The sequence below is a fragment of the Cinclus cinclus genome, chromosome 11 (assembly GCF_963662255.1).
Source record: "Cinclus cinclus chromosome 11, bCinCin1.1, whole genome shotgun sequence".
Lineage (NCBI taxonomy): Eukaryota > Metazoa > Chordata > Aves > Passeriformes > Cinclidae > Cinclus > Cinclus cinclus.
In genome coordinates this window covers 19,438,971-19,463,828 of record NC_085056.1, presented here as the reverse complement: position 1 = coordinate 19,463,828, position 24,858 = coordinate 19,438,971, and the positions used below count along the sequence as shown (strand labels likewise).

General features: G+C 50.5%; 1 protein-coding gene across 1 annotated transcript in view; it reads right to left on the bottom strand.

Annotated features, from left to right (window-relative positions):
- LOC134048147 (hydrocephalus-inducing protein-like) overlaps positions 1-24,858 on the bottom strand; it is a 74,684-nt gene that overhangs the window by 632 nt on the left and 49,194 nt on the right. Inside the window, exons 38-70 of the mRNA XM_062499746.1 lie at positions 23,774-24,013; positions 23,339-23,519; positions 22,694-22,861; positions 22,223-22,465; positions 20,973-21,100; positions 20,387-20,482; positions 19,976-20,095; positions 19,300-19,433; positions 16,393-16,651; positions 15,943-15,967; positions 15,745-15,836; positions 15,126-15,313; positions 14,769-14,951; positions 14,410-14,529; positions 12,975-13,134; positions 12,697-12,869; positions 12,343-12,541; positions 11,564-11,663; positions 10,888-10,987; positions 10,227-10,395; positions 9,704-9,942; positions 9,323-9,383; positions 8,493-8,697; positions 7,885-8,117; positions 7,157-7,308; positions 6,027-6,219; positions 5,374-5,482; positions 4,528-4,782; positions 4,053-4,195; positions 3,488-3,709; positions 2,152-2,321; positions 1,539-1,639; positions 449-956 (exon numbers count right to left, since the gene is read on the bottom strand). Coding sequence (XP_062355730.1) covers positions 449-956; positions 1,539-1,639; positions 2,152-2,321; positions 3,488-3,709; positions 4,053-4,195; positions 4,528-4,782; positions 5,374-5,482; positions 6,027-6,219; positions 7,157-7,308; positions 7,885-8,117; positions 8,493-8,697; positions 9,323-9,383; positions 9,704-9,942; positions 10,227-10,395; positions 10,888-10,987; positions 11,564-11,663; positions 12,343-12,541; positions 12,697-12,869; positions 12,975-13,134; positions 14,410-14,529; positions 14,769-14,951; positions 15,126-15,313; positions 15,745-15,836; positions 15,943-15,967; positions 16,393-16,651; positions 19,300-19,433; positions 19,976-20,095; positions 20,387-20,482; positions 20,973-21,100; positions 22,223-22,465; positions 22,694-22,861; positions 23,339-23,519; positions 23,774-24,013 — 5,669 coding nt within the window. The remainder of the gene's footprint in view (positions 1-448; positions 957-1,538; positions 1,640-2,151; positions 2,322-3,487; positions 3,710-4,052; positions 4,196-4,527; positions 4,783-5,373; positions 5,483-6,026; positions 6,220-7,156; positions 7,309-7,884; positions 8,118-8,492; positions 8,698-9,322; positions 9,384-9,703; positions 9,943-10,226; positions 10,396-10,887; positions 10,988-11,563; positions 11,664-12,342; positions 12,542-12,696; positions 12,870-12,974; positions 13,135-14,409; positions 14,530-14,768; positions 14,952-15,125; positions 15,314-15,744; positions 15,837-15,942; positions 15,968-16,392; positions 16,652-19,299; positions 19,434-19,975; positions 20,096-20,386; positions 20,483-20,972; positions 21,101-22,222; positions 22,466-22,693; positions 22,862-23,338; positions 23,520-23,773; positions 24,014-24,858) is intronic.

Genomic DNA, 24,858 nt, shown 5'->3' with positions numbered 1-24,858 from the left:
CAAGGCCAGATGATGATCTTTCTGTGCTCCTCTGGGTGTTTTGCTGCCTCTCTGGGGCTGCCTGTCTCCAAGCCCACCTCCCCATCCCAGTCAGAGGGACTGAAGGGAGGGTCTTAAGGGATGAACCAGGCTGTGCTTGGTGATGGCCAGCAATAGGACAGGAGGCAATGGGCAGAATCTGAACAGGAAATTCCACCTGAACCTGATGAAGAACTTCTTCCCTGTGCAGGTGACAGGTTGCCCAGAGAGGGTATGGAGTGTCCCTCACTGAAATTATACCAGAGCCCTCTGGACACAACCCCGTGCCATGTGGTCTGGGACAACCCTGCTTGAGCAAGGAACAGGGACCAGATGACCTACTATGGTCCCTTCCATCCCATGCCACCCTGTGACTCAGTGATACCCATCCGAAGTGGGAGTTCTGGGCAAGTGCGTAGACGTTTCCCACCTGCACAGCATGGTGGTCTCAAACTTCCCCATGCACTTCGGGGAGAACAGCACGTGAAAGATCTGCTTTTGGTCAGGAGGGATGATGCCATGGTAGGGGTTGATGGAGAACAGTGGCAAGTCATGGATGACATCTGGAAAGATTTCCAGAGAGGAACAGACACGCTGCAAAGAGAGGTGCTTCTGCTTCGAGCGGCGTAGCTTCTCTGCGTGGTCCTTCTGCTTGGGCTGCTGCTCCTCAGACTGCTCCTCCTGCTCCTTGGGCTGCTCCTGTGGCTCAGAGACATGTTGATCCTTGTAGTGGTGCTGCTTCTTGGAATGCTTCTTCTGCTTGGAATCCAGCTGCTCCTCTTCAGAAGACTGCTGCTGCTCAGAAGGCTGCAGTTGCTCAGAATCCTGCTGCTGCTGCAGCTCAGGAGGATGTATCTCAAAAGGATGCTCCTGCTGCCACCAGAAACGAGGTAGCCGCTTTTTGCGATGCCTTAGAGTAGCAGAGGAGAGGAACTGACCTGCAGAGAGGAAGATGACACCTTTCAAAGACAAAATCCTATGTTCCCAGCAATTCTGCCTCCTGCTGCAGGTAGGTGGAAGAGAGCTGGGATGCACTTGGAGCATCTCTAGCTGAGTATTTTCAGCAGGAAATAGAGCATCTGGGAGCAGGGTCTCTGCCTGCAGCACACATTCCTGTGCCGAAGGAGAAGAGTTGGATTTAGACACTGACTTTACATTTGCCCTGGAGTGGGGAACTGCACACAGACAGTGGCTGCAGGGCAGCTCACTCATTACACCGTTGTTTTTCCTGGTCTCAAGACTTCTCAAAGAGATGACCTGATGTCCACCTTCCCAGTCCTGACCCAGTGTGTGGCTCTCCCCAGAGACTGGCTCAGCTCCTTTACAGAGGAGAAGTGGCAAAGTAAGAACAGAAGAGGCTGAAAGGCAGAGGGGGGCAAGGACAAAACTCTCCAGCTGCACTTGGGAAGATGCTGATGAAAGTGAACGTGTGGACAAGGATGCAAAAGCAATTCATGTTTTGTGGTCAAGTGGCAGGGTCTTCTCCCCAAGCCCTCAGCCACCAAGTGAAATGCCCTTACGTGTCAGAGTGGTTGAGTATGGCTTCTTGACTGCTTTACTATCTGCAGCTTCCATCCAGGTGTATTCCAGGGCTACTTTCCCTGTGTTGCGCATCCTGAAACTGAAAAGCAAGAAAGAGGAATTTAAAAAAAAAAAGTCCAAGAAATATAAAGCATATAGTACAGTAACATTGTCTGATAGACTCCTGGTATCACTTTCTCCTCAGGAGCATCTTCGTCCCCAGGCAACCCTGCCATGTTCAGACTGCTCTCCTGGGTGGCCCAAAAAGTATTTCCAAGTCTGGAAGTTTAAGGTGAAAGGGCTAACATGGTGCCCAGGACGTTGAAGCTAAAGAACCCTACTCTGGACTTTAGGTCTTGGCTTGACTGCAAACTTATTCTTGAGCAGATGAAGACAAGTGACATGCAGTAAAAACAAACCCATGGCTGGTCTCAGCAGAAAGATATGGCAGCACTGAACCTCTGCTGACCACCGTCTCCTGCTTGGCTTTGTGTGCACATAAATGGGCCTGTGCTGGTTTTGTCTGGGGTAGAGTTCTGGGAAGCGGGCACTGGCTCAGCCCTGGCAAAGGCAGCTCCCGCTCACAGGGCCCTGCTGGCCTCCAGCACTCACGTGGCTGTCCTTGTCTGGTTGGGCAAGGTGTCCTTGAACTGAACCAACCCTGTGTTCAGTTTGAACTTGGTGTAGGCAACAAAGGCACTGAGGTACACCTCGGCCTCCTGGATGCTCTCATCCACAGTGTAAGCTGGTGCCGGTTCTGGTTCTGGGGCTGTCTGGACCATCTGTAAACAGAGGAGGGAAGAATCACTGAGCAGAGCCCACAAAGTCAGGCTGACAAGGGAATCTCTTGGCCTCCAAGATCAGCCTCACAGAAGGACTAGGAAGGACCATTCACTTTTACTTCCCTGGAAAGATGATAAAACTGGGACTGATCTGCTATAGTAGTTGTTTCTATCTGCTGATCAAAGCAGTCACTACCACAGCTGTTAATATATCCATGGAGACTATAGCTGCATTCCAGTCCCTGTACTTCAACCTTGTAGAGGGACTGCCTTTTTTCCTGGTCTCCTATAAATCAAGCAGGTCTCAAAATTTGGGCTAAGTTCCCCTGCTGCAGCTCTATGGATGGAGAACCCCAAGACTGAAGAGTTCTAGAAAGAGCCTTTTTCTTCTTGTCTTAGGAGCAAGTGCTCTCCAGATGTCATGTGTGGAGCAACAGCCACACTGCTGGGAGCTGGGAGTGGGCACTTTGGGAAGTGAAAGATCTCAGTAGCAAAGTCTCCAACTGCAGATATTCTGTTAGAAAAGAGGATGGTTTAGAGGCCTTAAAATGGTCCAGAAACTCAGAAAGAACCTTCACCCAAGATGAGTATATTTGGCAATAATGACAATAATAGCAGGAGTCTCTGGAGATGATCCTTCTCCAGACTCCTCCATTCTGTCATACAGTGCCTGGGCTACTCCATGATGAGATATCCCACACAATACAGAGACCACAACCAAAATCTCTGGTATCCAGGCAGGTAAAACTTGGGAGTTTACCAGCTTATGCAGTAGAAGTGTATTTCTCTCCACTTCAAAAGAAGAGACAGAGTGCAGCAACAGACTTAACTCCTTGTTGGTGAAAAGGCACCTAATGAGATGAAGAGATTTCTAACACCCTAAAATGGGATAAAGTCATAAAGCCTTGTCTTCCATTCAACATGGGCTGCAACGCTTGTGCTTGTGGCACAGACTGATAGTTTGTGTGTGGCTAAAGGTCTCTTGTCAAAAGGCTCTTGTGTGATTGTATGTGGTCACTGTGCATCTCCCCTAGAATGCACTGCTGCTGAACCCCACGGCTGCCCAATGTCCAGAGGAAGCAGGAGCTGCTCAGCCAGCAGTGATGGTGTTATGGTGGTTCTTTTTGTAAAAGCTGGGTTGGCTATTTTGCCGTTTTGCTCCTTACCTTCTCTTTCTCAGGCCAGCTGGCTTCTGGGTCTTTCCTGGTGGTATCCTTCCATGTGACTATGGACATTCGGTTGTCCCAGTCCTGAGCCTTCCTTCGTGGCAGCTCAAAGTTGATACTGGTCACCTTACATTTCACAAGGTGCCTCCTGAAGGTGGCTGGCACATCTGATTTCAAGGTGACTGTGATGTCCTTGGCACAGCCAGGATGGAGGTGTCCCATCTAGGGAGAATCAGGGAGTCAAGACCAAACTGGAAGCACTGCCAAAGGGAGGACTGACAGCAAAAGGGACTGATGTGGTGAGGAGCTGTGCCAGGAATCTGCACCTCAGTGTGGATTTATGTGAACTCTGATAGACAAAAATGAACAGAAGGTGCCACCTCCCATAACGTGAAGCCTTTTCTGCAAGGCTGGCAGCCTCGGCCCAGCCAAGCCAGGGACTGCATCTCCTACATGGATGGCACTACATTTGGCTATTACTGCTATGTGAGGACTCCCTACCAGCTCCCAGGAACAGCAGGGCAAGATTTGAGCAATGGGGAAAGGGAGAGCAGTCCACGCTCACCTTGGGGGAGAACTGGAATGCGGCGTCTGCCTCCCACTCAAAGCGCATGACCTTCATACTGGTATGGTTGGTGATGGTGAAGGTCCTGCGGCAGGGCCTCCTGACAGGACAGTCCCCAAACTGGATGTGATTCAATCTGACAGCTGTTAAGGAGGAGAGCAAGAGATCTCAGTATGCAGGGAGCTCCACCCGCCCCTTTCATGTGCACAGACAGCTGTATGTTCAATGCTTCCTTGCTCCAAGCCTTCCTCCCCGTGGGAGGGAGTTCCCCAGGCCTCTCCCCATCCCACCACTTTCAGAGAAACACTCTGACACATCCCTAAGCCAGCGACATGCAGCATGGCACACGCTGCTCTGCATGCATGGCTGCCACAGCCACGGGCCACCGAGTCCTGTGGCCTGGATAGAGAAAGGACACACATGATCTGATATTTTCTTCTTCCTTGCTCCACCTAGGCAGCCTCTCCTCTCTTACCATAAATAATGTCTTTCTTCAGACTGCTCTTAGCATTCCTCTCCTCTATGTCTTCCTCTAGTCCATCAAGGGTGAATTCATCCTTGTGGCCTTCACCCACCAGCTCTATTAGGGTCTTCTTAGAGTAGATGTCCTCCACTAACAGATGAATATTCCCTTCCAGACGTTGAGTCAGGGTGGGTTTGAAAATGACATCAAACTCTGTTGATTGCCGACAATGCAGAAGGAAGAAAGGCTTCTCTGGGGGCTTGCTCTCTGCACAGCAATGGAAATCAGAGTTAAGTGATACAGCTCTACAGAGGAAATACTTCCATAGGATATATGAGGAAGAAGAGGTTGAAACCAGCTGCCCTCTAAGCACAGGTTCTACCCCAGTGGTTCCAAACCCTCTTCCTATGTTCACGAGACTGCCACCTCCAGACACATCAGCACTTAGAGCAGCTGAACCTCACGTTGATGCCCAGCTGTCATTCCATCTGCTTCCAGCCAGTTCCAGCCATATGGAAAGCTGAGCCAGAGAGTGCTTTTGGCTTCTACTGGCTGTTTGTGTGCTCAGGGGCTGCATCTGTTCCAGCTGGTACCTTCCCAATGCAGCAAATACCTCAGAGGGTCCACTGAGGTAGTGACAGTCCCCCACAGCTCAACCCACCGTGTCTAGAAGAACTGAACAACTTCTCACAACTTTCTAGGAGGAAACCCTGCAAAAGGTCCCCAAGAAAAGCTGGGGGGACAGAGAGCCCAAGGAAAGAAACTGTGTCTAACATCTGGCTGCTGCTCAGAGAAGCCAAGAGCAGGGCACATGTTTTCCCTCTGTGCATGATCACGCTTCATGGTTAATAAATTTACCATTTCCAACGCAGTCCTCTTCCACATCTTCAGTGTAGAATCTCTCAAGTGTGGAGCCCCTGCCTTTCAAGAAGAACGCTCTGTGCTCATCCTCCAGGTGTAACATAAACTGAGAAAAGGGAACAGAGAGCACAGTGATACTGGTGTGAGTACAGGATGGCACAGGGACTGACACCGCAGTGCTGCTGGTCCCGCAGGGGAACCCAGCACCTCTCCCACTACAAACAGCCCTTAGCACAATAGGTTAAGTCAAACCAGCCAGGAAAAAAGGGTGTTCAGAGGCATTTGGATAGAACTGACACAGAACTGAACAAGACAGGAAGTAATGAGCAGAATGTAATTAAACCACAAGCTTACTTAAAATGTAGCAAACTGGGATCAAATACAATCTAATGGAACTGGGAAATCACACATGTCCATGAGAACAAAAGGTAACCAGAGACAGGGGGGAAAATACTCCACCACCTTTCCTGTGTTCAGCTTAAAGACAGACTGGAAGAAAATTTTCCAAGAACTCCCTTCTTGGATGTCAGTCACTTGCTTAAAAAGAATTTCTCACACCTCTTCTTAGGTGTGCCATGTTTTCTGGGACCCTTCCCCTGTGCCACAGGCATTTGTTCCCAAATCAGACCATTCCTTGAGCAGGTTCTCACCTTGACAGGTACGATGCCATTGTTACGGATGACCAGGGGGAGCATCTCTGAATCCCCCACCCGGAGTCTCTTGAAGCGCAGCACAGCATTTCCCCTCTTGCTGCGAGCACTTGGGCACACGACTGTCACCTGTGGCTCATGCCCCTTCCCACTGATGGTGAAGGTCAGGGTTTGGGGCTTAATTTGCACAGAGCTGCAGGAAAGGCACAGAAACAATTTCAGCTGGCACTAACCCATTTCTCTCTGGGCAAGTGAAGCAGCAAGGGCCACCCACAATGTTTTCCCTGCCTGGTGCCCCTGTACCCCACAACACAGCCCCCCACCAGCCTCTTCCCAATCCATGCAGGGCCATTCACAAGAGGAATCTGCTCCAAAGAGCCAGAGCCTTCCACAATAACAGTTAATAATTTCACTTAATTGAATCATGCAGTACAGCAGGTAAATAATGAGGCACTAGATGAGATATGGCAAATCCCCTGGCTGCAGGGAGATGAGACATCTGCAACAAGCAAAAGCACAGCAGAAAAGCAGTACAAAAACAAGAAGGCAAAAGCAAATCATTGTCACCATGAATACAGATCGTTTCCAAGAACAGTATAAAAGCAATTACTTATTAACAATTAAGACTTCTCTTGTTCCAATTCAGCCACTAAAGGGTTGAGGAAGGACAGGTCAAAGCCCCACTAGAGAGGTCCCAGGGCAGAGGAACTGGGGTCCTCTTTCATACCAGCTCCAATCACTCACATAAAACAGCTTAATGAATGTCAGGGAATTACAGAGGGTCACTTAATTTTACAGGAACTAAGAGGAAATTGTGACTGATGACTTGCTGGCATCAAAAGTGCTTCATCTAAGCCTTTGTCCTTGGAAACCCGCAGCTCAGCTGCAGCACATCTCAGTAACTTCCAGTTGGCTACCTAATATTTCTGTGTCTTCATAGCTCCTCCTCCAGGCTAAACCATCAGCCTCATTTTTCTGCTCTTTCTAACAGCTACTGCCTCCCATGCCAAGTACTCTGCCTAAGGCTACTGAAAGCATTAGAGCTAACAAGAGATCTGTGCCTTCCCAGTGGAGAGGCAGTTATCTGGTGAGTGGTGAGGTCTCCCCCAGTATTTTGCAGGGTCATTTACCTTTTTGGGATGACAAGGGAAGCCTTGAAAGTACAGCTGTAGTTCTGCTTATCCGGTGGGGTGAAGGTCACTGTAGCAACGGCCTTGGATGAGCCGGGAACAGACATCTTGTCTGGACACAATTTGAAAATGTTGTTGATAGGGGTTTTTTCCTTGGGAGAACACAGAGAGGAATGTTAGGAGAAAGCACCTTTCAACATGACACAGTTTTATTCATAAATGCATTACTGAGAACAGCCCCAGACAGTGTGTCTTCCTTCCTGCTTCCCTAGGCAGGCTCCCTCTCTCCCAGGGAATGCTGACCTTGTGCTAGAGCATTGTGTGTTTTGAGTGCTGGCAGCTGCCCCAGCATATATGGAAGGTGGCTACTGCATGCAAAAACCCTGCAAATAACCTAGAATTGGCCTTCAAATAGAAGGAAAGCCAGGGAAGTCCTCCGCTTTGAGGGCTGGCGTGTCAGTTTGTAACAGCCCCTCTCTGAGTGTGCTTCCAAGAGAGGTTCAAGAGGATTCATTTCTCCCACTGAAGACCCAGCGGTGTGAACCAAAACCTTGCCCAAGACACACAAACTTCAAACAACTGTTCCCTGGCTCTGCTGCTCTCCCCTGCAGTTTAACCTGCACTAAGCTAGACTAGTCTGGGCCACAGGAAGCAATCCATCTGGAGAACAAAACAAACTCTCACAAGGCCTTTAGAGGGCAACCATCACCTTGGCCTCTTGATCTTACCTTTCCAGGCAGGGGTTTGATGGAGAGGACCACATCACATGGCAGACCACTTGCATTGTAGATATTGAAATTAGCTTCAGCCTCTTGCTCAACCAGAACCTTGGTGAAGATGAATTTGTTCTCATCTCTGACAAACAGACCTGTGCCTTTCACTGACCGCAGCTTGTGGCTGAGGTTGGTGCTGCTGCAGATCGGGTACTCCTCAAAGGTTAACATGACATCCTCAACAAATCCTGTGGATAGACCAGAGGAATGAGCATGGAAAAGCCTCCCTGATGAATTTATCTGCACCCTGCTGGCCTCTCAGAAGGCTTGGTGAGCCCTTTCTGCCCACGTGACTGCTAAACCCAGGCTTGGATGGGGGAGCTGGCTGTGAGGATGGAGCTCAGTCATCCTCAGTCTTAGAGAGCAGTGCTTTCCTTTTATCCTTCCGTGCATCCCTCTCAGCCTGGGAGGGATGAGTCCACTGGTGGACTTGAAGAGGGCTGGAACCTCTTCAAGGATTTTAAGGTGGGACACCAGGGTTAGTGTGCCTCTCTATCCTAGCAGCAAGTTGAGGTGCTGATCAGCAGCAGGTGTGACCAAGGGAACCTGTGCACAGGACGTACCTGGAAGGCAGGATTCGGCAATCAGGGTAAAGGGAATGCCCAGGGGATTGTCCTTGGGGTTTCTGCCCGTGATGTCAATGTAGAGCTGCTCCTCATATGTCCCCTCCTGCCCTGCGAGGCATTCCACTGTGATCTTCTGCTGGCCCCATGGAGCAACAGAGCCAGAGCAGGGGGACACCCTGAACATGCCAAGACTGAGGTAACCCTGCAGAAAAAGTTCCAAGAGAGGCTGATGGCTAATAGCTGTGCCCTGAGCACCCCAGCAAAGAGTATGTCCTGCCTTGGCCTCCAGCTGGGGCCAAGTACCCAGTCCCAGGGCAGGGAAGGATGAATCCATGGCCCAAAGGCAGCTCCAGGCTGAGACCAACCAGCCAAGAGGAGCTGCAAGCCTGTCACAAGTGACAGAGAGAAAGGAGTTTGTGTGTAAAGAATGAAGGTGGTAGCTGTGATCCTTCAACCTCCAGAGGTAACACAGGACAGTAGAAATGGCTGTGAGAAATGATGGGAGAGAGGTAAGGGACTGGGAAGAAGAAAAAGCAATGTGTTCTGAGCTCTGTGGACTGGGAGTTTAGTGGGGGATGTTTTTGCTTCTGTGGTGTTCACACACCTATGCTGGCTAGCAGCTGTCAAACACAGGACCTGCTCCCCTCTCTTGACCCCACAGCTCCAGGTCTGAGCCAGAGTACAGGACTGTCAGTGGGACTGAGCAGATCCTGGACTCCATCCTGAAGACTACATCCCACCCTGTGGTGATCAGCCCCCAGCCTGGGCACAGCAGCATGTTCTCACATCCCCTGCAGCAGCACTGCTGGGGAGCAGGAGTCACCCACCTGTGTCAAGGAGCTCGATTTCAGCTTTGTAGCCAATGCAGCAAATTCCCCTTGGTTTGAACTGTGGAGAAAGCAGAGGTGTCTGTCATGCTGAGCTCCCTTGCCTTTCTCTGAGGTCAAAGCTGGCTTTCCTCCCCACAGAGGAAAGCCTTCCTGCTGCTGATGGCTCCCAGAGAGCAGCCTGCAGCACCCAGTGCTGCAGAGAGCAGCTCTACCACCAGCTTCATAGTACACATGGGGATGCCAAGGTGATGTTTTGCTCCCTCTCCCCAAGCCAGGGATGCAGATGGATGATAGCCCAGGTCTCCTGGCTGCCTGCCACATACCAGCCATGGGGTGGTGCCTCCTCAGACAGGAAGGGTGGTGCAGGGCTTCTCATACCTTTTGCTTGCCAATGCAGATGCATCCTCAGGTGCTTGTAGGATGTGGAATTTGAAGTTGAGCATGCCTCTGTTCTCCAGCACGACAGTCTGGGTCTTCTTGGTGCCCTTGAGCATGGCCCCAAAGTTGATGGGTGAGGCAGGCTCAATACTGTACTTGCTGTACACAGCTTTTGCCGACACCCTCACTGGGATGGTGGCAACAGTCTGGCTTCCTTCCCCTGAGCTGGCATCTATCACCTGTGTGCACAGGAAGGGGTGGTAAACAAAGCCAAGAGGCCAGCTTGCTCTACCCCAGTCGCCAGCCTCCACCCCAGGCCTCCATCAATTTACCCTCCCTGTTTAAGCATCTCCTCCAGAGTCAGATTCTCAGCTCCACTTAGGAAGCCTCCCAATGGTTTTGAAAGACTTTGTGTATGTAGGAGAGAGGATTCTCCAGTTAAAGCCTTCCTTCCTTTAGATACCTATCCTGTTGATGCTCCCAAAACACCGTGTGATAACAGAGCCTGGCCCAGGGGGCTCACCTGGCAGTACAGGATGGGTTTGTTCTTGACGACCATTTCCCTTGTGGGGTGGAAGAGCATCTCAACATTCACACCAGGCTGGGAGGCAATCAGCATGCCCGACTGAGGCTCAATAGTGAAGTGGGATGCCAAATCTTGCATCCTGGGACCTGCATTCTTCAGCACAAAACTGAAGGGGAGAAAGGGAAGGAATGGAGATCTCTGCAGTTAAAGTATAGTTGCCACCAGCACAGCCAGGACTTCGCATAGGACCACAAAACAAAAAGAAAAAGGAGAGTCCAACTCTGCTCAGGGAATCCTGGATCTTGACAGAGAGTGCAGGCAATCACGAGGTTACTGCAAGAACCCTTGACACCAAAATTTTTCATTCACTTCTTTACAGAGTTTCAGAAAGAGAAAGGAGGTGACCATCAAAGAAAGGCAATGAATCTCAGCATTTCAGTGGCTGAAATTTCTAGGGCTCTCCTCTGGATTCCTGCTGAGTTGTGAAGAACTGCTGGTTTGTGGCTGGATTCTCTGGGAAAATAGTTGAGATTAGAGAGCCCAGGTTTTGTATTTACCAAGAGGTAGCCAGCATGGAAACACGTTCTAGCCATTGACAGAGGCAGAAGGCAGGCCTGGCAACCCCTGGAAATGTTCACTACCAGGCAGCTGGACTTACCGGTACTCAGTGTTGTACATCCCTTTGTTCTTTACACTCAGGACTTTCTTCACATTATCCAGGACATTAATGGTTCCGAATTCCAAGCTTCCATCTGGACCTGCAGAAAACCCGCAGAACAAGGTCAAACACGGTATTTGTGAGCTGCTGCAGAATACACCAGGTCACAAGCTACATGGAGGTCTTGACACAAAACACTTTTCAGCAAGCATCTGAAAGTGTTGAAAGTGTTTTCTTGAAAGTGTTTTCCAGCTACTTCTCTGCTTTCTCACTCAAAATATCTGCAGGTTTAGTACCCAAGGAGCTCGGCTTCCATTTCCTCACTTCCAAGCACAAATCCTATTACTTTGTATGCTGTGCTGAGCCTGTGGAAATTGCCAATTACCTGTTGATGTCACTGTTGTTTCAAAGCTCCTAAATCCATTGAAGCTGCACACTTCGAAGTCCAGAGGGGAGAGACTTAAAGCTGTCAGTGTCCTGACAATGCTTTATTCCATGCAGCTTGCAGGGTATGTGCTTTATGTATCCATCCCATCCCATCCCATCCCATCCCATCCCATCCCATCCCATCCCATCCCATCCCATCCCATCCCATCCCATCCCAGTGCTTTGGTTGCCCACCTCCCAAGTTAATGAAGTGCATCTGGACTGATTTGTCTGGGAGGCATCCACTGACCTTCAGGCATGTCAAGACTCAGAGAAATGTCGTAGACCTCTGCAGAGATTTCAATGTTTTCAGCCTGAACAATCCCCAGGATGTTTTCTGTATCGGAAACCTGAGACAGCAAGAAACAAACATTGTTCAGATGATTCTTTTGGTAGACAGCCTGTAAGTCCTTGTCTCTGCTGGCTGCTTCCTCTGTGGTCTCCCTGGCTTCACAGGTGTTGCTGGACTCACAAACTTTGTTAACCTGTTTATCTCATGGGTTGCCACAGTGGGGATTCTGCTGCAGTAAAACGCCCTATCAGCCCAATTCTTCATTCCTGAAGCAGGGAATGCTGCTGCTAAAGCATCCTTGAGAGGCACAGGGATGTAAGAACAACCACAAGAACTGTGAGGTGTCTCAGAGCAGATGGCATTGACATGCCTCTCCAATCACCTAGCACCCTCTCTGAAATGCAGCCCCTGAATCATGGGGAACAAAAATCCGGGGGAGAGTTTGTTGCACTATGCAAGAGGTTCAGACAAAGTCCAGGAGGAATGTAGAGATAACACTGCAGTCTGTACAACCAAACAACAGCCTTCAACCACTCACAGGGACAAAGTGGTTGTGGTACAGGCTCAGGATGCAGTGTCTGGTTATCTGGGGGGATGTGGATGCACTGCACGTCCTGGCAAACGCAGTGTAGAGGCAGAGGTTGGGGTCACAGCACCCTTGAATCTGTCAGGTGCAGCTCTTCCTGAGTCCACCCCTAAGAGCACACAGCTGCAGGGCAGGGCCCAGTCCCTCTCACCTCTAGTCGCAGGGTCTTCTCAATGCTGCCAATCTGCTCGGCCTTGAAATTCAGGGTCACTTCAAACTCTGAGCAGGGATCAATGATGCCGTTATCTTGTGACAAGGAGAAGGCCTCAACAAGGTCATCCAGCCCAGTGAGCTGCCAGGCCATGGGCAGTAGGGTGTTGTTTTTCAGGACCAAGGTCCTGCTGTCAGTCCTGCAGAGACAGGAAGGCACTTGGCATCAGCTGCTGGACGGTCACACCAGCCTCACCACTGAATGCAACTTGCAGCAGCTCCATCCATGCCCTGGAAACCAGGTCAAACATTTTCTCTTTGTCACAAGTCCTGGAGTGCTTGTGGGAGGACTGACCTGTGCAGAAGCAGCTTGTCAAAAGACAGCTCCAGGGGGCTGACCTCCAGCATCACGTGCACCCCATGGCAGCACAGGCTGAAAACCACTGGGTCTGGGTTCTTCTCAATGCAGCAGATGAGTTTGTCTTCCAGGAAGCCAGGGGAAGTGGGGTATGCCCAAATGGTCAGCTCCTGGACCCGGCCCCACAGAAAGAAATAGAAAGAGCACTGTGTGTGAGCAGGAGGAGCAGCTCCTGGGCACTTGTACAGTGCCTGCTCTACCTGCCCTTCTCCTACCTGCTTCTCCTTTGGTTTTAGTGTCATGATGGGAGGGTCCAAAAGGAATGTCTCTGCTTTCCCATCATTCTCAAAGGAGAACTGGACCTCTACATCCATGGGGGAGTTGTTGAGGATGGTTAAATTCTCCGAGTTGCTGGAACAGTTCTGGGCCTTGTACCTGTCCACAAAAGGGGAAAAGACTGCAGAGGAGACTGTTGCCTTTGCCACACGTCAGGAGAGCACCATGCACACCCGAAGAAGAGGTGCTGGAAGACCCAGTTCTAACAAAAAGTGAGGGAAATGGATGCCAGTCAGGGGTGTAGCTGTGTGCTCATCTTTGCCTTGCCTTGATGCCTTCCCCTGGACTTGGTGCCTCCACCCCAGAAGCCTGATGATGCTCAGGCCACTTCAAGAGTTTTTGATATAAGGGAAATTCAAAGGTGCCTGGAAAAACAACAGTACACCAGGCACATGGGTTCTTTCCCCTTCTTGGGGTGCCTTCCCTGCAGGGTATAAAGAAAGAAAACTCTTTCTTTAAACTCTTCTCTTTTGGAAGAAAGTTTAGCTAATCTATTTCATAAAAGTCATAAAAATCCTTTCTATTTCATGCGTTAGCTCAACATCTGACAAGGAAATTTAAAGCATCAATTCCCAAGAGGAATGCAAATAGATAACAAATGACCCTTCTCTCAGGTGTGGAAATGACTTTGGAGTGAAAGGGTTAAAGAGGCAAAGAGAAATCCCAGATTATCCATCAACCTGGCTAAAGATTGTCTGGTTTTTTAAACTATTTTGATTTCATTTCCTTACATTGGCAAAATAGACCTAGCCCTCCAGATCTCCCATGGAGACAAGAACTTAGTGATAAATAGTATTTAAAAAAAAAAAATTTCTACAGTAAATGTAGAAATACACAATAGCTTCAATGACAGCATGTTTAGGCAGACTTTACCTAGCAGTGAGGATGCAATGTCATCACAGGAAAATGTACATGATGCTGTACATTCCCCCTGACACCCATTGGCAGGTGAACCATAAATCTTATTATTAATTACAGATTAATGAAAGGTTCACAAAACCATCTACAGAAGAATTGCTCAATCAGGCTACCTGCAGAGCTCAAAGCACCTCTAAAACCACCATACAGTTCATTCCCTACAGGGTGAAGCTGAGATGTGGAGGGGGACAGAAGTTGCCCCCCAAGTCTCCTTTGGTCTGGCAGCAGCATGCGGCTCTGGCCACCAAGGCGGCCACCAAGACACCCACCGGGTAGGCAGAGCAGCTCCTCCAAGGCCCATTTGCCTCTTATCTGCTCAAGTTCACACATCTGTGGTCCTTCAAACCCATGTGTCTCCCAGGACTCTGCTGGGGACTGCCCTGGATTGTGCCAGCAGGACAGCATGTCTCTCCAAGCATGTCCAGGAAAGAACAAGGCCCAGCAGGGAGCACATACCACTCTCTTGATTTCCCACACAGCAGAGGTCCAAAGTGGAATTGCTTTGTGCTCTCAACATATTCCTTGAAGATGATTTCATCTGCCTCCATGGTCTCCCTCCACTGTGGAAACACCAGCCTGGGCAGAGAAAGTGGGGAAGAAGGAATTACGAGATGCTCCAAGTAGGAAATGTAGTCAGAAAGCCATAACCCTTCCTGGTGGCTGAGGCACCATCTGCCTTCCCAGCTCCCAGCACAGGAAGAGATGCTGGGTGACCTCAAGCAGCACCACCTGCCCAGGCCAGAAGCACCAAGGGGCAGCCCTGGCTGTGAGTTCAGGGGGCAGCAGTGTGGGAGGCTGCCAAGGGCCAGCCTTACCGCGGGTTCTGGCTGATGCTGGGGTACACGCCCGTGCCACTGCAGGGCAGCTCGTACTGGCGCTTTGTCTCCACGAGCTCAAACCTCAGTGTGTGCTCAAACTTCCCTGGCCTTTTGGTGGAGAAGTGGACCTTCAGTTCCACCTCACCGTGGTCAGGCACTATCCATCGGTACCGTTTCAGCCTGGCAATTAAAGAGGAGGCTTCAGACATTGCTAAGGAGCAAATGAAACAAGGAGGGTGCACTGGCCATCCCGTGGAGGCACTGGCACAGGGTCACTGTGGAGCTGGGGATGACGGACCTTGTTTGGCAAGAGGACCAAAAAGCAGAGGCATCACCTCTTCCCATGTGGCTCACCTGTGGAATTCTGTGGGGGTTGAGGCTCTTTTCAGCACACTTTTGGATCTGGTTGCAGAGGAATCCTGGGGACTTTCTGTTCTGTGTGTGGAGATCTGGTTCTCCTTTGGAGAGTTGTCTCTGCTGGTTGCTTTATGTGTCTTTGGTTGGCCCTCGGCAGAACTGCCCTTGGCATCTGGGGCCTTGGCCTAAGGGGAGAGAGAAAAGGGAGGGACAGGTGAGCCCTAAGACATCCCCATCCTGGAAAGCAAAGCAGGTATTTCTCAACCAATGGAAGAGAGAATAAATAAACAAGTCCACCTGCCCAGGGTCTTGGTCTTCCTTACTGGTGTTTGTTTTACCTAGGACACCCCTTCTCACTTCAGGACCCTGTTCTCAAAGGAAGTTGACAGTTTTAGGTGATTTTTTTCCCTCTTGTGTTACAGAACTGCTCTGTCTCCCGCAGAGCTGTCGCTTTTGTCCCATCCCTGACAGAAAGGAGACCTGCAGACATGGGGCCCCATCACATCTTCACTACCTCTCCACAGTGATCCTTCTCCATCCAACCTGTCCCCCATGCCCCCATCTAGCCTGGTCCCTGCCCTGGCACCTTCAGTGCCAGCACCACTGGAGCACCCACCCGATTGTCTTCCATAGCAGCACCTTCCGGTGCAACAATGGTGAAGGGCTTCACACACTCTGCAGAACCCAACCGCTCCTCTGGGTAGTTGACTACGGAGAAGACAGCAGCAGGGGGCAGGGGAGGCCCTTCGGGATGCAGTCCCAGATGTCTCAGCATCTGAAACAGAACAGAAAGTCCTGTTTATACTTCTCTTACCTTCATCCTCTTTAAAGGCACTGATCTTTTAGCAATGGGGTTTTTCATTTATATGAAGTGCAAGTGCTTTGCTTTGTTATGCCCAGTGGGGTGAGCAGGCTCCAGAGCAGAGGCAAGAGCTACAAGCAGGACTGGGACAGAAACCTCTCCCAAGTGACTCAGCTGAAGAAAACAATGACCATGAGCTGCCCTGTCCTGGGACCATTTCTAATGATTTCCAGGCTGGGAAACTCTGAACAGATGGGATACTTGTACACAGAGCACTCCCACTTTCTGCCCACTGAGGGATGGATGGTGATAACCTCCCCATCCACACAGATGCTACGGAGTCATTGTGGAACATCATCAGGGGCCCGGACAAGGCTCTGTGCCATTGTCACCTGGGGGGACACAATACTCCAGGACCCAAGACCACAGCATGCTCAAAATCTGAGCCTTGCAAGGTTTTACCTCATCTTTTGTTGGCAGCCTCCCATCCCTCAGGATCTCCCTAATCATGGCCTTCGGATTTGTGACCTGGATGTCCAAGCACCGCACCCTGACATGCTCATCTCTGACTGCCCCTTCTGCAACCTCGCTTTGTGTCTCCAGCTGAGATGACTGAAGACTTCTTTGGCCTCCACCTTTTTGTTCAGGCTTCTTCTCAACCTTCTCCTGAGACTTATAGGTCTTCTGACCTTTGTTTTCAGCTGAAGGCAGGAATGTATTTCTGTTTTGGATCACGGGTAACTGCACAGAACCCTGAACCTTGTCACCGTAGGAGAAAAGCTGTGTGAGGTCCTGCTGCGATGACTCATAGATTTGAAACCTCTGGATCAAGTTCTTATCCATCTCAGCTGGGTACTCTGGGATTTCGGCTTCCCCCTTGTCATGGGCTTTGGTTTCCCCCATCCCAGGGGCTTTGGTATCCTGCTTGTTAGGGGCTTTGGGCTCCCCCTTCTCTACGTCCTTGAGTTCCCCCTTCTCTGGGGATTTGGGTTGTTCCTTCCCTTGGGCTTTGGGTTCTTCCTTCTCTGGGGCTTTGGGTTCACCCTTCTCAGGGGCTTTGGGTTCTTCCTTCTCTGGGGCTTTGGGTTCTTCCTTCTCTGGGGCTTTGGGTTCACCCTTCTCAGAGGCTTTGGGTTCTTCCTTCTCTTGGGCTTTGGGTTCATCCTTCTCAGGGGATTTGGGTTCTTCCTTCTCTGGGGCTTTGGGTTCATCCTTCTCAGGGGATTTGGATTCTCTCTTCTCTGGGGCTTTGGGTTCATTCTTCTTTGCGGCTTTGGTATCCCCCTTCTTTGAGTATTTGGGTTCCCACTTCTTTGGAGGTTTGGGTTCCCCCTTCTTTGGGGCTTTGGTTTCCCCCTTCTCAGGGGCCTTGGGTTCCCCCTTCTCAGGGGCTTTGGTATCCCCCTTCTTTGGGGCTTTGGGTTCCCCCTTCTTTGGGGCTTTGGGCTCCCCCTTCTCAGGCGCTTTGGTAGCCGCCTTCTTTGGGGATTTGGGTTCCCCCGTCTTTGAGGCTTTGGGTTCACCCTTCCCAGGGGCTTTGGTATCCCACTTCTTTGGGCCTTTGGGTTCCCCCTTCTTTGGGGCTTTGGTATCCCACTTCTTTGGGGCTCTGGGTTCCCCCTTTGGGGCTTTGGGTTCCCCCTTCTCTGGGGCTTTGGGTTCCTTCTTTTCTGGGGATTCTGTTTCCTCCTTTTCTGTGGATTCCGTTTCCTCCTTTTCTGGGGATTCGGTTTCCTCCTTTTCTGTGATTTCCCAGATCCTTTGGCCTTTGTATATACGCTCCTTTAGGATTTCAGTTTCCTCCTCTAGGATTTTGGTTATCATATCCTCTAGGATTTTGGTTATCTTTTCCTCTAGGTTTTTGGTCTCCTTCTTCTCTGGGGCTTTGGGTTCCCCCTTCTCTGGGCTTTTGGTCTCCTTCCTCCCTGGAGATTTGATTTCCTTCTTCTCTGGGATTTTGGTTTCCTTCTTCTTCAGGGCTTTGGTTTCCTTCTTCTCTGGTTTCGCAGACTGCTTCCCCAAGGAGACACCCTTCTTTTCCTTCTTCTGCTTCTCTTCCTCCTTCTGCCTCTCTTCCTCCTTCCACTTCTCTTTTTCCTCTAAGGCTTTTGCCTCCTCCTCAAGCTTTTGAGCCAGCTGCTTCATCTCCCTTCAGCAAACAAAATAGAAAACATCTCTGAGAGTCACCACCACAAACCTGGGCTCACTAGTCCTGGCTGGCCCTGCAGTTTATTCCTTGACCCTGAGGCCAGGCATAACCATGAGACCATTTCCCTGAATTTTCCTCAACCCAAAGAGGTTGGGAACATCCCAAGTGAACTGTGGAAGGGGACCTCCAGGACCAGCCAAACCTAAGCATTGCCATTGTAAGGTCTCGACTGTGCAACCTCCCTCTTAAGGCACACCCAGACACCTCCAGCCCACTGCCAAAGGCTGATCCACCAGCTCTCTGCACTGATGACTGAAAACACCCTTCGTCTCTTGATTTCCCAGTTTAAACCACTTCACAAATTGCTAACATCTGCTTGTCCCTCCTACAATTCTTACTCGATTCATGCAGCCCCCTTCTCCCTGGACATAGCCTGCTCCTTAATGAGAATAATCCTATCAGTCAGAAAGCAAAGGCTGCAGGAACTCCTCTCCTGCAAGACAGGCTCTTGTCAGCCAGATTTCCTGCTGGAACCCAGCTGTAACCAAGGCAAACTTGTGCTATCTGCCATGGAAACAATTTGAAGCAGCCTCGTCTGTCTCCTCCCCATGAAACCAACTTCAGCCTGAGCTGAAAGAAGTCCTGATACACAGGCTTGCTTTAAGCAGCCTCACCTCCCAGCTCCACACTTTTCCTGTTTGTCCTGAGCTGGGCTGCCTTGCTGGAGCAGAGCTTGCCTACTTCTGCAGTTTCAGGGGAGCCTAAAGGACATGGGCTTTTATGGGTGGTGTCCCACCATAAGGAGAACCTTGGCAGGTCAGCATTGCAAGGATTTCATCTGTAGCAGGACCAGGACCCAAACCAAGGGTTTGTCTGTGCCCCACACCTGCCCATACCACAATCCCACTGTTTTGGTGAAGAAGGGAGATGATGAATAAAGTGCAAATCAACACCATAGACTTAAATACACTTCTACAGGCAAGCCCTGAGCCCAGCTCCCTGCAGGCAGCATCTAAACTGGCAGAGCTCACCACTAAAATAGAGAAGATATTCTATCTCAGTAGAAGAAGGTCTTTCCTCTCTTGGGAGCCAGGGAGCTAAGAGTGGCCATCCCTGTGCTGCTTCTTGCCTTTGCTATCAAACTGAGCTCAGAGGCCTTGGAGCAGGGAAACCTTCCAGGGACACTACTCTAAGCAGTAACCCATGGAGGGCTTACTCACCTCTCCCTCCGTAGATGCTTTCTTCCCTGTATTATTTTATCCACTAGAGCTTGCTTCTCCTCAGGGAGGGCATAATACTCATCCTCATCCATTTTCAAGATACGTTGCATGTTCCTCTGAAAAGCTTTTGTCTGCTGCAATTCTTTAGCACAAACCAGAAGAGAAACCATGAGTGACCAGAAGCAGAGCTGGGTGCTCTGGGTCAGCCGCAAGGATTCACAGCTTTTCCCAACCCAGCCTATCATACCAGGAGATGTTGGGGAGCTCATAACCCTGCTCCAAAATTCAAACAATCACCCAAACTATGGCTGGGCAGTGAGTTCCTGTGCTTTGCCTGGCTTAAGCGCACCAAGGCTGAGGACAGTCATTTGTCACTGAGCTACAGCAGTTTGCACTTGTGCCCAAACTTTAATGTTAGAGATTAGGGTGAATCGTAAAACCTCAGATCTGCAACTCTGAGTTCTGGTTATGCTGAGGCAGAAGGTCGAAAGATTAATAAAAATGTTTCTTACAAGCTCTGCTGCAAACCCAGATACGCAGAGATAAGGTCGAGGGCTTGAGAAAGATTTGAGAGGGAGGGAGATATCTTACCTTCCTTCTCTCTTTTAGCATCCCTCCTTTTTCTTTCATCTTCCTCCTTGGTTATCCAAGAAGCACAATCCTGATGCAGGTTCACTATGTAGATATGATGATGATTGTTAACAGCTTTGAGTACACAGAGCAGAGAAGATTCCAGGCTGCTTGTGAAGAGGCTCTCCAAGCCATCAAAGACCACTCCCTTGGAGCAGTCTTCATGCTGCAAATAAAGGGAAGAACAAGTCAGCCATTGCACGCAGGGGGCTCACAGCTGGACAGTTAAGAGATGTCACAGGGCACCAGCTATCCTTGTTCCAAGGGCATTAGCTAAGAACAGCTTGGATCTGTCATTAGGCTCTGCCAACTAGGGGCATCTGCAGCTTCCCCCAAGGTTCCCTGCACACAGTCCAGGATCCTCCAGCAGCATGTACAGACCTCCTCCTCTCCAAGTCATACATCTCTGCCTGTCTCTCCAGAGCAGGAATGTCTCCTTTTCCCCCACCCCACACACCTTCAGCCTCTCACATAGGATGTCCACCAGCAGGTCCTCGGGCAGCACACAGCTCAAGCAGTTCAGCTTTTCCCCATGACTGCTGACGATGTTCAGCTGTTGTGGTGCAGGAGCAGTGGAAACTGTGAACTGTAATGTGGAGCATTGTTAGGAAAATAAACCATGGTGGAAAGCCCTGAACAATTCCCACTGCTGGGCTTGCAGCTGGGGTTCCTCACTAGTGGAGAGTAGAACAACCCTGCAGTGCAGTATGTGAGGCTCCAGGGGATGGTCCTGGAGGGTCCATGCCTTGGCCAGCAGAGACCCAAGCTTGCAAGCCCCCAGTGCAGCCTTCCAGCACTTTACTCGCTGCCTGCAGCCATACTAGCCAGGACTGCACTTCACCAGCAAACCACTTAGAACCAGTATAGCTGTCTGCCAGAGCACATTCCCAGCTCAAGTCATACCCAGCCTGCCAGCTGGGCTTGGCACTATGGACCCACATAACAGGCCCTGGCTGGCACACAGCCTCCACGGTAAGCAGCCCCTGCCCATCTCAAAAACAATGCAAAGGTCCCAGACATCAACCAGAGCAGACTGTGTTTACCTTTTTGTTGGATTTGCTGGCTGGCTCCTTTTTCTTTTGTGCTGGAATGTTCTTGCCTTTGGCATTTTTCTTGATGATTTTTTCTCCAGAGGCTTGTTTATTCTTGGTCCGAGCAGTAAGCTTTTTACCTGCATAGGGGACAGATGGTTCAGGGGGGCTTTGAAAAACAATTAGGTACCTTTCCCCGCAATGGGCGTAACCTTGGGCCCTTGAAGAAATGTGGCACTTTTTCCCCAGTCTGCCGGGCACTGGCAGCACTGTTTCCCAGAAGCAGCTCCTTCCCTCCTTCTCCTACCAGCATGGTAAAACATGCCATCCCGTATTTGATTTTAAAGCCAGCACTATGTCCCTCCTAACAACTGTGCATGCAGGTGACACTCTTGCACAGCAGCTCCCCTGCAGATCAAGCCAAAGATTTGTCCTTCAGGACCATTTTTCCATACACTGCACCCATCCTGCATTCTCATGTGGGGACCTGAAGCCCTACCCCACTTGCATCACCTGTCTCCACTGAAATGAAATCTTCCTTGTGGGAAAATCCCAGCTGGAACCCAGACTCTTCTTCCTTCCACCAGCTCCCAACCCAGCCAGGTTCAAAACTGAGCAATGCAAAACTTCCCCCTTGCACTGAGCCAGGTCTGCCTCACCCTGCAGAGCTCAGGGTACCAACTTCCCAGTAAGTTTCATTAAAGTCTTCTGTCTTACACGTAGAACAGCCCAGCATGCATGAGCTGTGTGCCCTGACAGTGGGCATAGGTAAATCTCTGGAGAAAAGAGCTCATCTGTAGCATGTCTCTCATTGGAAATTCCTCTGGGAGGTTGTCCTTCCCTTCTTCTCCTTTGCAAGGTTAAACCCATAGTCAGTCCTCTTGTGCTTAATGAGCCACTTCAGAAGGCTTTTTCCTTGTTAAAGTGGGCAGCAGTTCTGCCTGCTGCCCCATGAGGAGCAAGCTTGACTCAGCTTAGAGGAAATATAAAATATTTGGGAAAGGGACAGAAGTGCTTCACCACCCGCAGAAAAATAAACATGTACCAATTATGTGCCAAGAACGGCAGCAAAGGGGCTATAAAAGAACCCCTGACTGAGCTCTTAAAATTTATTTCTTTTTTTTTAGACAAGCCAGAGATGCACTTCACCCATGTTCCCTAGGAGACCCAAGGACTGAAAAGGTGCTGCTCTGAGTAAGCAGAAGTGGACAGTTATGGTAGGTTTCTCAAGCACTGGCTCTGGGTCCAGCATTTCTCCTTACCAGCATCATCTTGGTCTTCGCCTTTCAGCTCCATGGCAGCCTTGGTGCAAAGCTCCCGGGCGCGGCGCCCTGCTTGGCTCTGATCATTGGCGATGGCCTCTTTCACCATGGTGTCAATGGACAAGTGAGCAGTGTCATAATAGTGACACAGGGCCGCCACTATCTCTGTCTTTCCTGAGAGAGAGGAGGACTGCTTGGTGACACTTGCATACGAGGCATTACAGGGACAGGCCTTGGAAGAACCTCAAACAAGATGTCGAAGTAAAAAGGACAGTGGGAAAGCAAGTGTCCCTCTGGGGAGGCCATGAGGGAGGCAGCTGGAGTGTGGGTACAAGCTCTGAATTCTAGAGCCAAGAGGATCATCTCCACCTCCTGTTCAGCTGAGGACTTTGGCTTAAGCACCATGGTCCACCAGGATGTGTTCCTCCTGCCTGCCCCTCTCCCTGCAGCCCAGGGCTGCAGCTCACATACCTGCCCGGGGTGGCCCATGGACAATAACAACAATCCCTCTGTCCTGCTGTGCTTCACAACTCTCTGAAGATGGGTCGATGCCCAGGTGGCGCATGACAGCCTGAGAGATAGGGCTCCCAGTCACTTCCACCATGGGCTCAGGAGAGGGTGTGACAGCCCCATGATATGCTGCAGTGCAAAACCAGGGGGAAAAGTCAGCCTCCCGCCCTCCTTTGATCCTCATCATCCTCCCCATCTCCTCAGATCCCACGAAAGGAGACTTGGTGAAAGCAACATGAGCTTGTTCTTTTGTTGCTCGGAAGGTGCAAATATAAAAGAGCCAGGGATATTAGACCTGGTCCTACTGGCTGAAGAACTCATCCAATCCTAGTCTTTGTGGCTAAGGGACACAAGGGAATATCCTGATTATTTTCCCAGTCTATGGCAGGTAACTATGAGCTTGCTTTGGCTACATTCAGGGTTGGGAGAGGATGCCCCAGCCCTTCACCCAAGAGTTCCTCCACCAATCTGGGGAACAGGCAGCTGCTAAAAGCATGGGCTTTCCCTGGAGAACAAGGTGACAGACAGTTCAGGGTGTATGGGCTGGACTCCCTGCTGTGACCACACTCAAGACAGACATGGCCAAACCCTCACTGTTTTTCTGACCTGGTACTGCCTTGTCCATTGCCTTGGCCTCTTCCCTAGCCTTCAGCTCTGCCTGTTGAGCTTTCAGCCTCTTCTGTGCTTCATAGTACTCCAGCACCTCTGAGGGCAGCGTCCCACCCACGGTGCGTGGAGGAATTAGGAAGTTCTTTTGGTACTCAGACCCCACTGCTATCCGCAGGATCTGTGCATGTAGGGAACAGAAACCATACGCAAAGATTCCTTTTCTTGCCTCTCATCACACACACTCAACAAACCCATTTTTTGTCTCCTACCCTCCTCCCAACAACTCAAACTATTTAAGTCCTCCCACAGCACATCAACAGAGCTGGCTTTGCCCTGGGGATTGCCTCCATCTCCCTGGCAAAAGCCTGGGAATGCTGGAGTGCTGTGAAGCTTGGGCAGCATGTACAATGGGGACCAGACCTGCCTTCTCACCTTCTCCTCCTCAAGGTACTGCTCATCAAAATCCAGTGAGTAAAACTCAACAGGGAAGTTGCATGGGTTCTTCACCACCACTGTGGCATCCACCCCATCACTGTCCACCAGCACCCATCCCATCCTGAGTGCTGGGGGGCTAAACTCCAACCGTGGCTCTAGACCTTGTCCTGAGAGGTGCAGCTTTAAGTGATTGATGCTTCCACAAATGTTAAGCTTCAGCTCATTCTTGTAAGACCTCTGAAAAGAGAAAAGGGAAGAAAACTCATCCATGGAGTCCCAGGTGACAGGACTCCAAATACAACATTTGCCCCAAGGTCAGGGTGTTATCAGCCCCTCCAAAGTGAATGGAAACCAGGTATTTACTTATGCTAGATACTACAGCCTCTGTGTCCTGGGTCTGAGTAACTGGGATGAATCCTGGTGTGCATTCTAACTGGGTGTTTGGGTATCAGATGGAAGTACAATGGACTGTCAGGTGTTTTCACCTAGTCATGCAGCAGTGCAGTGCTCATGAGAAGGGCCCTCGGGGTTACAGTGTCCAGACACAGTCCTGGCACTGCCAAGTCAGGCAAACACCAGCTCCAGGAGAGAAGCAAATGAGCTCTCACTGGCTAGAAATAAGGGTCATCATCTCTGCTTAGTGTCTGGCTCTGGTCATAGCCAGACACAAGATGGTTACATCTCTCGAGCAAATAAAGACCCCTGCGACTGTTAGCGGGCACAGAAGCACTTGTGTCCATACTGGTACACACTGTCAGTTTCCAAGAGCCAGCAGCCACAGGAAAACTGCTCTTGGGAATACTCCATCCTTTAAGTTGAATCCCCAGCTGCATAGGAATGAGCAGGCAGGCTAGAGCCCCAGGGACTGCTGGCAGCACACCAGTACAGGTGACTGTCCTGCTGTGCCCAGGTGTCTGGTGACTGTTTTGTCTGTCAGTTCTGCAGCAGGACGAGCCTAGACTGGCCATTCCAGGACTGTCCTCTGCAAGCGTGCAGCTGCAAATACAGCCAGGCAAGAGGGAGGCACAAGGGGAGTTGGGCACATCCCCCTCCTTGTGCCAGGAGGCAGCCACAGAGCCCTG